The 13,169-nt window shown below is 44.3% G+C and overlaps 1 protein-coding gene across 1 annotated transcript; it reads right to left on the reverse strand.

Moving 5' to 3' along the window:
• Nucleotides 1-7,865: 7,865 nt before the first annotated feature.
• ALKBH7 (alkB homolog 7) lies at nucleotides 7,866-11,373 on the reverse strand. Its single transcript, XM_072149717.1, has 4 exons — nucleotides 11,033-11,373; nucleotides 10,388-10,561; nucleotides 10,187-10,311; nucleotides 7,866-8,344 (listed from the first exon to the last, which is right to left on the reverse strand). The coding sequence occupies exons 1-4, from the start codon at nucleotides 11,318-11,320 to the stop codon at nucleotides 8,221-8,223; spliced, it is 711 nt and encodes a 236-aa protein (XP_072005818.1). The 5' UTR covers nucleotides 11,321-11,373; the 3' UTR covers nucleotides 7,866-8,220.
• Nucleotides 11,374-13,169: the final 1,796 nt, after the last annotated feature.

The following is a 13,169-nucleotide window of genomic DNA, read 5'->3' on the forward strand; positions in this document are numbered from 1 at the left end:
GTTAGGAAGCCAAACCTCCACCTTCCTTCCTGACAGCTCTGATGGAAAGCTCAGTGTCTCCTCTTTGTAGTCTTCGTGTTTCCTTGCAGACACAGACACTACGGACGCTGCATCCTGATTTACGGGGATTCCTCTTGCATGCCGAGCGTGCCTGGCAATTTTTAAGCAGGTTTCACTGGTTAGACTGGAATGCGCTGGAAGAGATGGATATTCTATTAGCTTTCCAGATGCTGCTAAAAATAGAGGTGGACCAGAGAGGGAGTACTGTCACCCCAAGGGCCATGCCAACTGATGTGCAGACCGAGCAAGACCTGCGTCATAAAACATACACCTTCCTTATAGAACATGAATAAATCCACACCAGCAGCTCTCCAAGTCATGGTAGCCGGAGAGTTGGCAGCACACAGATGGATAAACGCTGAATCACAATAATCTTTCGGTCTGATCCATAACCCTATTTAGTAGGTGCAACTAGAACTAGGACAAATGTGTCCACCTCCACCTTCTTGTGTTTCTTGGAGCATCAATGCAGAACATCTCAAGGACAAGAAGATGAAAGATGAGAGTCTTCAGTTGATGATACCTATGATTGGCATAGGAAAAGATGATGACAATTGCAAGCTCTCGAGACTACTCAGGTCTCTTCTTCAGGAATTGGGTATAAGACAACATCTAAATAGGACACACTTTATACACAGGCAGTGAAGACCCCAAAAGGTCAAGAGTCATAAAAAGACATTCATCCCTGATCTGAGAGCAGGGTCGGTTCCAGGTTTCAGTTGGCCCCTGGGTGACAGAGCTTCAGTGTATCTCCTTCCAATGGTGGTAGACTGTTAAATATTCCCTAATTTATCATACCAAACAGCCCACAATGGTTATTTTATGTAAAGCTCTATTCACCACCTATGGATTCATTAGTTATAGCCCCCTTTATCCCCATGGATTCCTTTTGTACAGCCTCATGTGGGCCCCCAGGAGGTCTGGGCCCTGGAATCTGCCCAGGGATACCCAGTGCTGGCGCCAGCCCTGTCTGAGAGTGTCAAATGTTATAATAAACTCGCAGACTCTCCATTCTCTGAGATTCGAAATTGTCTTTTAATACAAAGAATTCCTCGACTTTGTGGTCAAGGCTGTAAAAGTGTTTTGGCACAGGAAGATCAGTCCTGACAATTATATTTTATAGATTGGGGATATAGCACAGAAGAGGGGGAGGGGGGGGGTCTGGTTGACATCCTTCTTTAAAAACAGACATCTATTCCATTAGCATAACCTAAAATTAGGTGTCTGCACCTAGAGGTGTTGTCTCTGAGCATCACAGAGGCATACCCAGCAGTTACCAATCCCTCACTAAGAGGCACACTTCCCAAAAGTATCTCCTGGAAGTCTTTTTATAGGGCAATGAGAGACTTTTACCGTCCTCCTGTGACCCAGTGTCATTTAGATAGAGGTCTACAAAGTCATCATATGCCAAGGTTTCCAGGAATTCAAAGATCTTTAACACGTTCCATTACCTTTCACTGTGATTCACAAGGCTAAACAAGTGTTGTAGAGCAGATCTTAGGGAAAGACCCCTGAAGTTTTCCATGTGCTCCTTGATGTTATTAGATGCGTCAGTCTCGTTCCTGGTCTGTGTCTTCTTGTCTTTAGGACTAGATATCGGATCCACCTTACGAGAAGCCACGGCAGAGCAGCATAAATCAGGCTGTGGTGCCATCTCTCGCAGGGGATAAATCTATACAGGCTCACGGCCTTTCTGTAAGAAGTCATTATGGGACGGGGCCTATGTATTTCCAAACGAGCTCCTTAAAAGGAAGAGAACCAACTTCTATGTGGATTGTCTGTAGACTGGACAATCCCATGGCAGACATTACCGATACAGCCATGGATTTGGTGTGTAATACAATTCAATTTCCTGCTGTTCCAACCAGTGCGGCAGGACTAGAGACACCACCAAAGGCAGCACCCATCAGATACCGCACCTACACAAGACTGCACCTACACAAGAGTTGTGCTTTAGGATGAGCACAACCACATCTGGTGAGAAGTTTCTGCCCACCACCACTGTGTAATTTGTGCCCGACATACTCGCCCGATGAGCACTTTCTCACTTTATATTATACAGAGCAGGATAGTATAAGATGACAATACAGAATACTATGACATGGCAGTGGGGGAGAGTATAAGATGACAGAGCAGGAAAGGATAACAATACAGAGAAGGATAGTAAAAGATGATCAATGAGAATGGTATAGCATGCAAGACAATGATAGAAGAGGCTGACACGTGGGGGACAGCATGACATGACACGAGCAGGATCGTATGCCAATGGCAGAGCAGGATCGTATGCCAATGGCAGAGCAGGATCGTATGCCAATGGCAGAGCAGGATCGGTGTTAGATACTTAGCTGAGGTCCCATTCCAGCGACTTTTTACTACATACAGCGCCTGACAGGCTGAGCAGCATCTCTCCTACAGGAGCTATGGTAACCACGCATGCACAGTTGAATACTACATAGGGAAGCCGGCCACACAGCTGATTGACTGCTTACCTAGAGACCTGGGATCTCAGAATCTACTGCTATTGTGCATTTAGGCAACGCTTGATTTCCTGATATAATTGATTATTTTTAAGGCATAGTAGTACAATAGCTCTTTGGGCAAAAGGGTCTGAAAGAATCAAGGGGAAAGTACATTAATGGATGAAAAAAATAAAGGAACGGTTGGGTTCAGAGGAGGAAGCCTTATGATGATCATATACAACAAATGAGTGGGCGATGAGCTGCAGTTCCTGGCACTGTCTACCACACAGAGAACTGAGCCGTCTAGTGTGAGACCCCAACTGGCTGAATACTGGTGACCTATGCTATGAATGGGTCATCACTATCACAAAAGATAGAAAACCTCTTTAAAGTGGTTCTATAAGGAAGCATGGGGCAATCCGATTGGTTGATAAAAGGGTACACAAATTTATTTTCATTTCTTATTTACTAATAGGCAAAAAAAACGTAACAGGATGTAACCTGGGCTGACCTACCTACATTTATGATCTCATATCAGGTCAAATATTTGTAAAAGCAGAGGAGGTTCTGAGGGGTTCACTTACTTTTTAATCCATCTTTTGTACTGTATAGATGATGAAAGCATTGTATATAGAAGCAGCATCCATACTGCATCATACACGGCTGCGGAGTCTCCTCCTGTGGATATAATAGAGCGATGAATAAGCGCTTGCCCCATCTTGCAGATATACGATGACAGGTGAAGTGTAGGGGAGGCAGACTCTGTCTGATCTTCTTACCAGACGTATGGAGGGGGGCGCGATAGAATTTCATGACCATCATGAACACCTAATCCTATAGATTTCTCTACGTAAAAGGTATTCATCTGTCTGTAATCAGCACAGGAATTCAGTTCCGATCCTAAAAAATGCTTCCATTTAACCCTTTGATGCTCTATCATTTGCAAAAAAGCATAAGATGTTTACCCAAAGGTTGCATACAGAAAATAATAAACATACAAAGGATTGACAATGATATAAATATATAATAAGACTGACAATGCTATAGATAAATATATAAGCTATCAGAAGATACAGGTTCACAACAGATAGATAGGAGATAGATCTGGAAACTGGCAGCCCCAAGAACCAATTAGAGGCTATCCGTACACATTGCAATTTATCATGGAGAAAACCCACATCAAATCTACACCAAATAAAAGAGATTGTTTTTTATGCCAATTTACATGAATTTTTTCACCTGCTTTCCTTTTATTACCCGTTATCACCTGAAATTACATAATTTCATGGACAAAATCCACATCATGATGCAGATTTGATGCCGTTTTTCACATGCCGCCGTTGGAGATTTTATGCTACAAAATCAGTGGGGCACATCCACATGTAACAGCAATATGTATTCAGATTGGGAAAGGTACTTAAGGTGGATGCGCCGTAGAGGGGGAGAAAGGTGCAGTTCCTGGCCATACGCTGCAGAGGCAGAGTTGGAGAAAATGGTTTCCTATTAATGTATTTTTGGGCATCAATGAGGTGACTAGTTTTTTCTTGCTGGAATGGACTCTTCTGTATGCCCCATATGAAAGGACTTCTACCACCAGATTATAATTATATTATTAATGGATGCTCGTTACCTCTTGGTATAACAACTGTTTGCAGCTGAATCCTGGGCTTCTGTAGTACAGAGATAATAAGGTTATAAAAATACGTAAATTAGCCTGAGGCACTCATGCTCATGTCACCTGAGCGCTTCATGGCTCCTCCACTTCTTAATTATGCACCCCCCCCTCGTTCATTAATACCCACCCCTCCATCCACTCGCCCTCCTCAGACAGGCAGTAACCTCATCAGGCTATATCACACATGGTAACCTGCAGGCTGCACCAGGGATAAGTTTTTGCGCATGCGCAAGATTTTTGGTTTGAGGAGAGCAAGCGGACAGAGGGGTGAATATTAATGAACAGGGGGGAGTGAATAATTAAGGAGCAGAGGTGCCATCCGGCGATCACATGACGTTAGCCTGGCAGCCCACGGTTAAGCTGCAAAAAATTGCATCATCTCCTAGAGGTAACAAGACGATAATATGCAAACTAGATGTCCTTTAGGGTCTGAATTGGCGCCGTGCTCTGGGACAACTTTCGCTGTGGGATAATTGGGTGTAGATGGTCCTACAGGGATTTTTTGTATTTCTGTGTATGTTTCTTCAAAACTATGAACATTTTATGTTAATAAAAATGACTTTATTATAAAAAAAATGTTTTTCTTCCAACCTATTTTTCAATGAGATTATAGATAGATAAAAACATATACATGACTATGGTACATACGAACATGATACCTATATAGAAAATATATTTATATGTATATAGAGGCATAAATCTAATGGAGAATCCACATTAATATGAAAAGCACATTCTTTGGGGTGGGTGGGTGACGTAGGGATGAGGAATCAAAGAAATCCTGATTCTGCGAGCACTCCCCCACCCCCTGTGTAAGCACCATGTGCTTTATATGGCAAGGTCCGGTACATGACAGGTTAAAGCATCCCAGTATAAATTTTGGGGGACTTGAGATTTCTCTTACAGAGCGGGTCTGACACAGTACACAAGATGAGGTGCGGGGAGTCCCTCTGGGTCACACTACTGGTTGGACTACTGGGATCTGTGGCCCCTGCAGCTTTGTATTCTAATGGGGCCCTACAGAGTGGAGGACAAGCTCAGCCAGGTACAGTCACTCATATCTTATCATCACTGCTCCCATAGATTCGGTGTACACAGTACTCTACATATATAGTATATATTATATAAAATCATAGATCATATAAATTCAAAGTGCGATGCCCCTTATAGGCCAAATTACTATTAAAAAACCAACTAACCTATACTAGCAGTGCGTGTGAAGATATAGTTTGTGACATATATCTGCTTCTATACTTTGAATAGAGGAGTTTAGGATATAATGTATATTTGGATATGTGTATGCATATTTTGTATTACAATTGGATATTTTATTATTGGATTTTGTTACATATGATTCTGTTAGTGGATTGTTCTGTAAGTATCAGGACATTTACAATCAGGGGAGTCTCTGTACAGATGTGAAGGGGTTTGGATCTGTGCAGGATGCAAAAGCCTCTTTATATAGAGAATAGATGGAGTCAAAGCTTAATCCCCTGTCCCTCCAGTATGTTATCACTTATAGTACTGGCTTATATACTGAGCTAATATTCATCACCGGTGTATACATCACATAGGTATAATATTTATTTCATTATTAATGTGGATTTGTATTATAAACTGCAATCTGGGAAATATCAGAATTCCTGTAGTTGATACTATCTCTTAGAATCGATCACCATTGCGCTGTTACTATCCAACAATAAATTGATAACTGGGTGTTACTGTTCACCTTGTCACAGGGGCGCATCATCACCCATTATGTGAGTGTGCAGGGTCATATCCCAATAACTTTTTTCTTTTACACCACCCTGTTTACAGTGTAGAGCATCTACAAAGTACAAGTAAGAGCATCTACCTTAGTATCCACCTAATGGTACGGCACTACCACTACTAGATCAGTCACTGGTAGTCCGTGCACACTAGGGGTTGTAGATTTTACAATAGTAGCAGGACAAAGGGTGTCACACACGTCCTACTAAGAGAATCATAATGTAGAGACAATTATGCAGTCACTTTTTTGTACAAAATAAAATGTAAAAGTGTCACATGTCCCGTTTGTCCTATTACAGATTCTGGGGCTTTCTCGCTGCTATCAGACAGTATCCCCCACCCACGTTTCAGGAGAAGGTTGTCACAGTCAGGCCGCCCTCGCATGGAGGATCGGGAATGTCGTCTGAAGACAATACTGCTGCGTGTTAAAGACCTGGGACTTGGCTATGACTCCGAGGAGACCGTCCTATTCAAGTACTGCGGCGGAGGATGTCCTAGGTCCCGTACAAACCACGACCTGACGCTTTCACGCCTGCTGCAGAAGAGCGACCTCCCTTTCCTTCTGGAAGAGAAAATTTTTGGAGGACCATGCTGCCGCCCCACACATTATGAAGATGTCGCCTTTCTAGATGACAGCCACCGGTGGCACACAGTGGAAAAGCTGTCAGCTGCCGGATGTAGCTGTGTAGGGTGATGAGCCCATAGTGCCACATACAACAGCTCTGTAGAGAACTTATCTATGCATCCAATCTATGCAAAGGCGGAGACCTGAGTACATAGAAGGGAGACACAGCGTCAGAGCAGCCAGAAGTCATGAGAGATTCTGAGGTCAAATGTAAAAAAAAGGAAGGTTTTTGTAAAGGAAGAGCCGCTCCTGTCTGGATTGTGCATGATTTTGCTGTACAGCTTCACTTAAGGGTGCACTCACAATGAGGTTTGGTGTGTAAATGCATCCTTATGTGAAGCTGCAATATCAGGCACAACTCACAGACAGATGTGGCACAGTATCTCAGTCTGCAGACACTTCTTTCTAATGCCTTTAATAAAAAAGCTCTGCAGCTAATATATACACAGGGAGCTTAATTATCAGAACTTCTGTGCCAGAAGACTGGTGTAGAAGACCTTGAAATACTTGCAAATGTTAGTGTATCACTGCCATTCATGATTATTTTCTCGTCAGGTTGGGCGTCACTGGTTGCATCCGTTTCTACAATTCACCTATTTTGTGGATGCAACTATTTCTACGCCTGGCATAGATGTAAAGTACCGTGCAGCCATCCACCGGATACATCGAGAGGCACAAGCGCTGGCATATAATAAGTAACCCCCAGTCTCCACTCCATCATCTTGACATCCCCAAAGTATGAGAAAGTTGCAGAACTTTTCATAAAGTCAAAATGAAAAGGGTTTTTCAGATGAAATTGAACGAACATCCTGAAAATTCTCCTCTATCTAATAACCATTCTGATAATATTTTTGAAATCAGAGCACAATGCACAACATGATTACATATCCTCTATATTCCTTCAGAAGAAAACACAGATTAGGGTTAAGTAGTGTTAAGAGCCATAATGGTTCTAACATATAAGAGACAATTTGTATATGCAAATTTCTCTTTGAAGATATCCAACAGGTCATATATGTCTTTGTGAGAATCTCCATCAGGATCCTTTAATCACACTTACTGAACAGATTGGTCATATCTGTTCTGTATGGGTGAGCAATTATAATTCTAAAGAACCCCTTTAACTGTACGTAACTGTATGCAACGCCATGGTTTCCTCTTGAATACAGACCTGTTATGCACATGTGACCTTCCAGCAGATCTATAGGCGGACACCTGGATCCCATATCCTATATAACTAATCTTGCAGTTGGGAAGAAAAAGAAAAAAAATACTATTTATGTACAAAATAACTTATTTATTTATTCGATTGCAGAGACAAATAAAATAATGTTGATAAAATAAAATGGCACAGAACTCTCCGTGTCCTTATTAGACTCCATGCAGGAGTAGGATTACACCTTGCACCATAGAGGAGAGGCACTTTGGTAGAGCAGAGAAGCCTCATCCAAGGCCAAAAACGCCATGTGACACTGCTCCACTAGATGGCACTGCACAGGATTATCAGGGATCCATCATTAGAATCAATAATTTAATCACGTTTTATAACTGTATCACCACTGGGAACCATCATCAACTAGGACAAGGGTGAAACCGGCAAAAAGCCATGCGAGCACCTGTACACGAGTCCATCAGCTCACAGGGAGGTTTCTGCAGATGACAGAGATCCGGCGCTCCCGAGGCACAGGCACGCCATTGAAGATGGATTCCTCACTGCGCAGGATTTCATGTGTAAACTTGTAGCGACTGTCACCACTGTGATAAAGAGGGACAAGTGTGAGCAATATCCAGGCACAAGAATAATGACAGCAACACATACACACATATATATATGTATATTTATATTACAGCAGGTGGATTACAGCCATGATGGATTTATTCATGCTCCTTGTTGTACCAGGAGATGACTGGCTGCTACTAGTCTCCCTGTCTGCATTGAAATCCACATGCACACCTGGCTGATCAAATCCTTCATGCTTATAAGTAGTGTCCATTCTTATAGAGGGAAGGAAGAAGTCACTTGTTTCACTTGCCTCCTTGTGGTGTGCTCCTGTATTTTGTGCCTCTGGGGGGGGGGGGGGGTCATCATTAAAAACATTTATTCCCCATCCACATGGCTGACAACTGGGACATCTGGCATTTGGCAAAACAAGGGACAACGGGGCAGATTTATCAAGCTGTCTAAAAGTAAAAATGTTCTTAGTTTCCCATGGCAACCAATTACAGTTCCCCTTTAAAATAATAATGAGCACTAGTAAAATGGAAGCTGAGCTGTAATTGGTTGCCATGGGCAACTAAGAACATTCTTACTTTTAGACAGCTTGCTAAATCTGCCCCAATAAGCTTTGCCTGAACTGGGCTTCTGGGGTGCACTGTGGTGCATGCTGTTACAGAAGTTGTTAATATGGTGGATTGGGGATACATGTTTTTAATGCTTCAAAGGGATTGTACCAAGTTATCCCCTATGTTGTGGAAAATAATATAAAGAATAAGGGCGCTGCCACACGTTGCGTTCTGGGACTGTTTTTAAACGGATGCGTTTATGTAAGCTTACCATGTGTTTGGCTGGTTTTAATCAGTTTCTCAGGTGCCTACACTTCTAGAAATGAACGCAGCCAAACGCATGGTAAACCTACAAAAAACGCATGCAACTCAGTATTGTGGGAATGTTGGAAATTGCCAAGCAAAGCGCCCAGTTATCTGCAACACCTTGTCTCCGCACCCGTTTTCTTCGTTAATGCCCAGGCTAGTTTAAACTTTTATTCATCAATGCTGTCTACAAGCTATTATTTTCTGATCACCGTAGCTGTGTGAGCTCTTGTTTTTCTGCATTTACTGTGGAACCTAAATAACATAAGAACTTTTTTCTCTAGTCAATACACATACAGCAATACCAAAATGTATAGAGTTTATTTTAAATGACGTTCATTTGTATTTAAAAAATCCCTTTGGGGAATGGGGGACTATTCAATCGCCTTCCAAGTGCCAGAACTTTTGAAAATTTTTGTCAATGTGGCCAAGGCAACATTTTGCCTACCAAAAAAAAAAAAAGGAATGTGTCATAAGGGATAAATACTACTATAGGTTTTTGATAAAGTTGGAACGGTTGTGGATGTACAAGGTATATGAGACTTTCCTCTACCCTACTGCAGGTAGCCCAGGGGTCCCTCAGAGGACTCCCTGGCTGCCTGTGACATCATCAGCACCCCACAATGTCTAAAGGGTTAAACATCCAGGATAGGAAATAGTAATAACGCAGCCCAGGGCTAGCACCAGTAGGACCGGATGTCCTACAATCTTCTTCAGAGGTGGCGCGGTATAATGGTGTTGCATCAGAAGAAGTTCCACTACGATTGCTGTTACTGCGTTATTAAGGGCACACTCCTGTTGGTACAGAATGGAGGTACAAGATGCATTCCCATATCTGACGTTCTATCCATCAATCAGAAAGGGACCTTCATTCTCATGATCATTGGACTCCCACGGATCACATTGTAAGCCCCTGTCCTGTGTATAGGAACTTGGTACAAGCAGACAATGCAGCAAGATGTCACCTGTGTCCTTACAATCAAGTAACGTGTCTATGAATACACTGACCTCATGATATACAGGCAGCGTCTGGGCAGCAGTAGGTCGGCTCGCTCCTCGGGGTCATCCACAGACACCAGCCGCATGATACTGCTGGATAACAAACAGATCCCAGCAATGGTGCTGCCACAGAACTGATGAAGAAGTAGTGAGAGGAGCTGCAGGTAAGTCGGCACTGTACGTGTGGCCTATGCTGCTAGCCATGCTTACCTTGACGCTGTCCACGTGTGGCTTGATGTAGCCATCTTTCTGGAGGTCTAAGACGTGGACTAGGGACAGCTGGTTCTCTCCAGGGGGGAAAGCCTTGTCCCTCACCCTCTGTATGACAGCTGAGGAATCTGGGGACCAGTGCAGGCGCTCAACCTCCCGGAAGCCATGGATCGCCTGCAAGGGATGAAGAAGTGAAAAGATTGACTGGAGTGTGTTCACACCTGTATCTATCACATCTGATGTCCTGCTCTACCGGATTGTAGCAGATCTAGAGGGCAGATCCCCACATAGCGGTTTGGATGCTTTTAAAAACGTGACAAAAACGTCATGGACCCGTGGCTGGGGGTGCATATAGCAGATGACTCTCCAAGACCACCTACCTGCAGCCACAAGACAACCTGAAGCTCCTATTCACATTATGAACACATAGGCCAGCGTGATCAGCCGCCATTACGTGCAAGAATTACATGATGAAACCACATAAAATCGTGTAACAATGCGATTCTGATGCGGTTTCTGGTGCACTTTGTACATTATAAATGTTATTTGATGTATTTCACCACAAAAACTGATAACCGCAAGAAAAACGCATCAAAACGTCCTGGGCCGAGATGCGGTTTATTTTTACCGCGTGAATGCACTCACGTCATCCCAGTGGCCGCTCTCATAGCGCTTCTTCCTCAGCACGGGCTCCAGCTCCCGGCACAGGGCGGCCTCCTCCTCGGCGGTGATGAAGTCCGGCTGCAGGGTGAGGCCGGGAGACAGGAGGGACAGGACGGCGGCAGAGGACGGGCTGATGTGCTCTGGGGGCAGCGCACCCGCATGATGGCGCCTGAACCCCGCGATCAGCACGGCGACACCCCGCGGCCTAGTCACCGCACTCAGCCACCAGCTCATATCACCAAGGCAACGGCGAGCACTGGGCGCCGCCATCTTGTCCCCGCGCGGTGCATCCTGGGAGCACAACGATGTCCTTGTCACAGCTCAGCACAAGGCGCCGCCCTGTTACCCAATCAGGTGTCAGATCTCATGTAGTGCATGAAAGGCCTTACCTTATTGGTTGCTATGGGAACACGTGCATAAGGCCGGTGACAGACTTGGCGTTTTTGTTGCGTTTTTGCATCCTTGAAAAAACGCATCATATTTGCATATTGTTTTTTTTCAATTAGTTTATGGATGACCAGACACCATATGCCAGTGATGGCGAAACTTTTAGCGACGGAGTGCCCAAACTGCAACCTCACACCACCCTCATTTATCGCGAAGTGCAAACCAAAAATTAAAGCAGTAACTTATTGATCCCTGTTTTTCAACAAAGTTCAATCATACTGCCCTCCTTAGGGCGCGTTCACACGTTGCGTTTTGGTCGCGTTTTCATTGCTTTCGAAACGCATATACAACAGCTGATGAGAGGTGATTTGCCTAATTACATCGCTGCTAACATTTCCATTTACAAAACGCATCGTAAACGCGATGTTAACGCATGCGTTAACAACACGTTAACGCATGCGTTTTGTTAATGCATGCGTTAACATTGCGTTTAGAAACGTAAACGGTAATGTAATTAGGCAAATCACCTCTCATCAGCTGTTGTATATGCGTTTCAAACGCAATGAAAACGCGACCAAAACGCAACGTGTGAACGCGCCCTTAGGCCGGCGCCACACAGGGCGCTTTGTCTGCGCTTGCAAACGCAGACAAAGTTGCGCCCACCGGGGCAGGCCTCGACCCGATCGCATCGGCGTTTCTATGGAAACGCCTGCGATCGGGAACGAGCCGCCGGTGTTTTACGTTAATTTAACGCGAAACACCGGCGGCTCGTTCACGATCGCAGGCGTTTCCATAGAAACGCCGATGCGATCGGGCCGAGGCCCGCCCCGGTGGGCACGACTTTGTCTGGGTTTGCGTTTGCAAGCGCAGACAAAAGCGCCACGTGTGGTGCCGGCCAAAGGCATCAGCCTTGATCACATGCTACAAATACATTGCATTTCCACTGCTTCTGCTAAAACGCAATGTAACCTCAGCGTGTGATCCGGGCTTCAATCTTTGGGCGCCTTCCCACGTGCCGTTTTCGTCACGTTTTTAAAAGCATCCAAAACAAAAGTGGGAGGGAGCTTGGCCAAAACACATTAGCGCTTGCAATGAAATGCATGTGTTTCATTGGAAACGCATGCGTTTCAGGCGACCCCCCCATCCACTTGGGTTTTGGATGCATTTACAAAAACGGTAGCCCTCATCGGGTTCCTGATCTCCCGATGAGGGCGCGTTCACACGATGCTTTGCGTCGCATTGTGCGTTGCATTTTTGATGCATTCAATAGGCCTGGATCACACGCTGAGGTTACATTGCGTTTTAGCAGATGCAGTGGAAACGCAGTGTAACCTCAGGATGTTATAAAGGCTGACGCTAGTGGAATGCGTCAAAAACACAACAGACAACGCATCGTGTGAATGCGCCCTGAGGGCGCGTTCACACATTGCGTTTTGGTCGCATTTTCATTGCGTTTGAAACGCATATACAGCAGCTGATGAGAGGTGATTTGCCTAATTACATTACCGTTTACGTTTGTAAACGCACTGTTAACGCATGCGTTAACGCATTGTTAACACATGTGTTAACATCGCGTTTACGATGCGTTTTGTAAACAGAAATGTTAACAGTGATGTAATTAGGCAAATCACCCCTCCTCAGCTGTTGTATATGCGTTTCAAACGCAATGAAAACGCAGGTCAAAACGCAACGTGTGAACGCGCCATGACAGGTCCACTGTGCCCACAGGTCC

The sequence above is a fragment of the Engystomops pustulosus genome, chromosome 4 (assembly GCF_040894005.1).
Source record: "Engystomops pustulosus chromosome 4, aEngPut4.maternal, whole genome shotgun sequence".
NCBI classification, from domain to species: domain Eukaryota; kingdom Metazoa; phylum Chordata; class Amphibia; order Anura; family Leptodactylidae; genus Engystomops; species Engystomops pustulosus.

Coding starts and splice junctions, on each gene's coding strand:
- ALKBH7 (XM_072149717.1), bottom strand. CDS start 11,320: ATGGCGGCGCCCAGTGCTCGCCGTTGCCTTGGTGATATGAGCTGGTGG. Junction 10,312..10,387: donor CACACGTGGACAGCGTCAAG/GTAAGCATGGCT, acceptor CTTCTTCATCAG/TTCTGTGGCAGCACCATTGC. Junction 8,345..10,186: donor CGCTGCCTGTATATCATGAG/GTCAGTGTATTC, acceptor TCTTTATCACAG/TGGTGACAGTCGCTACAAGT.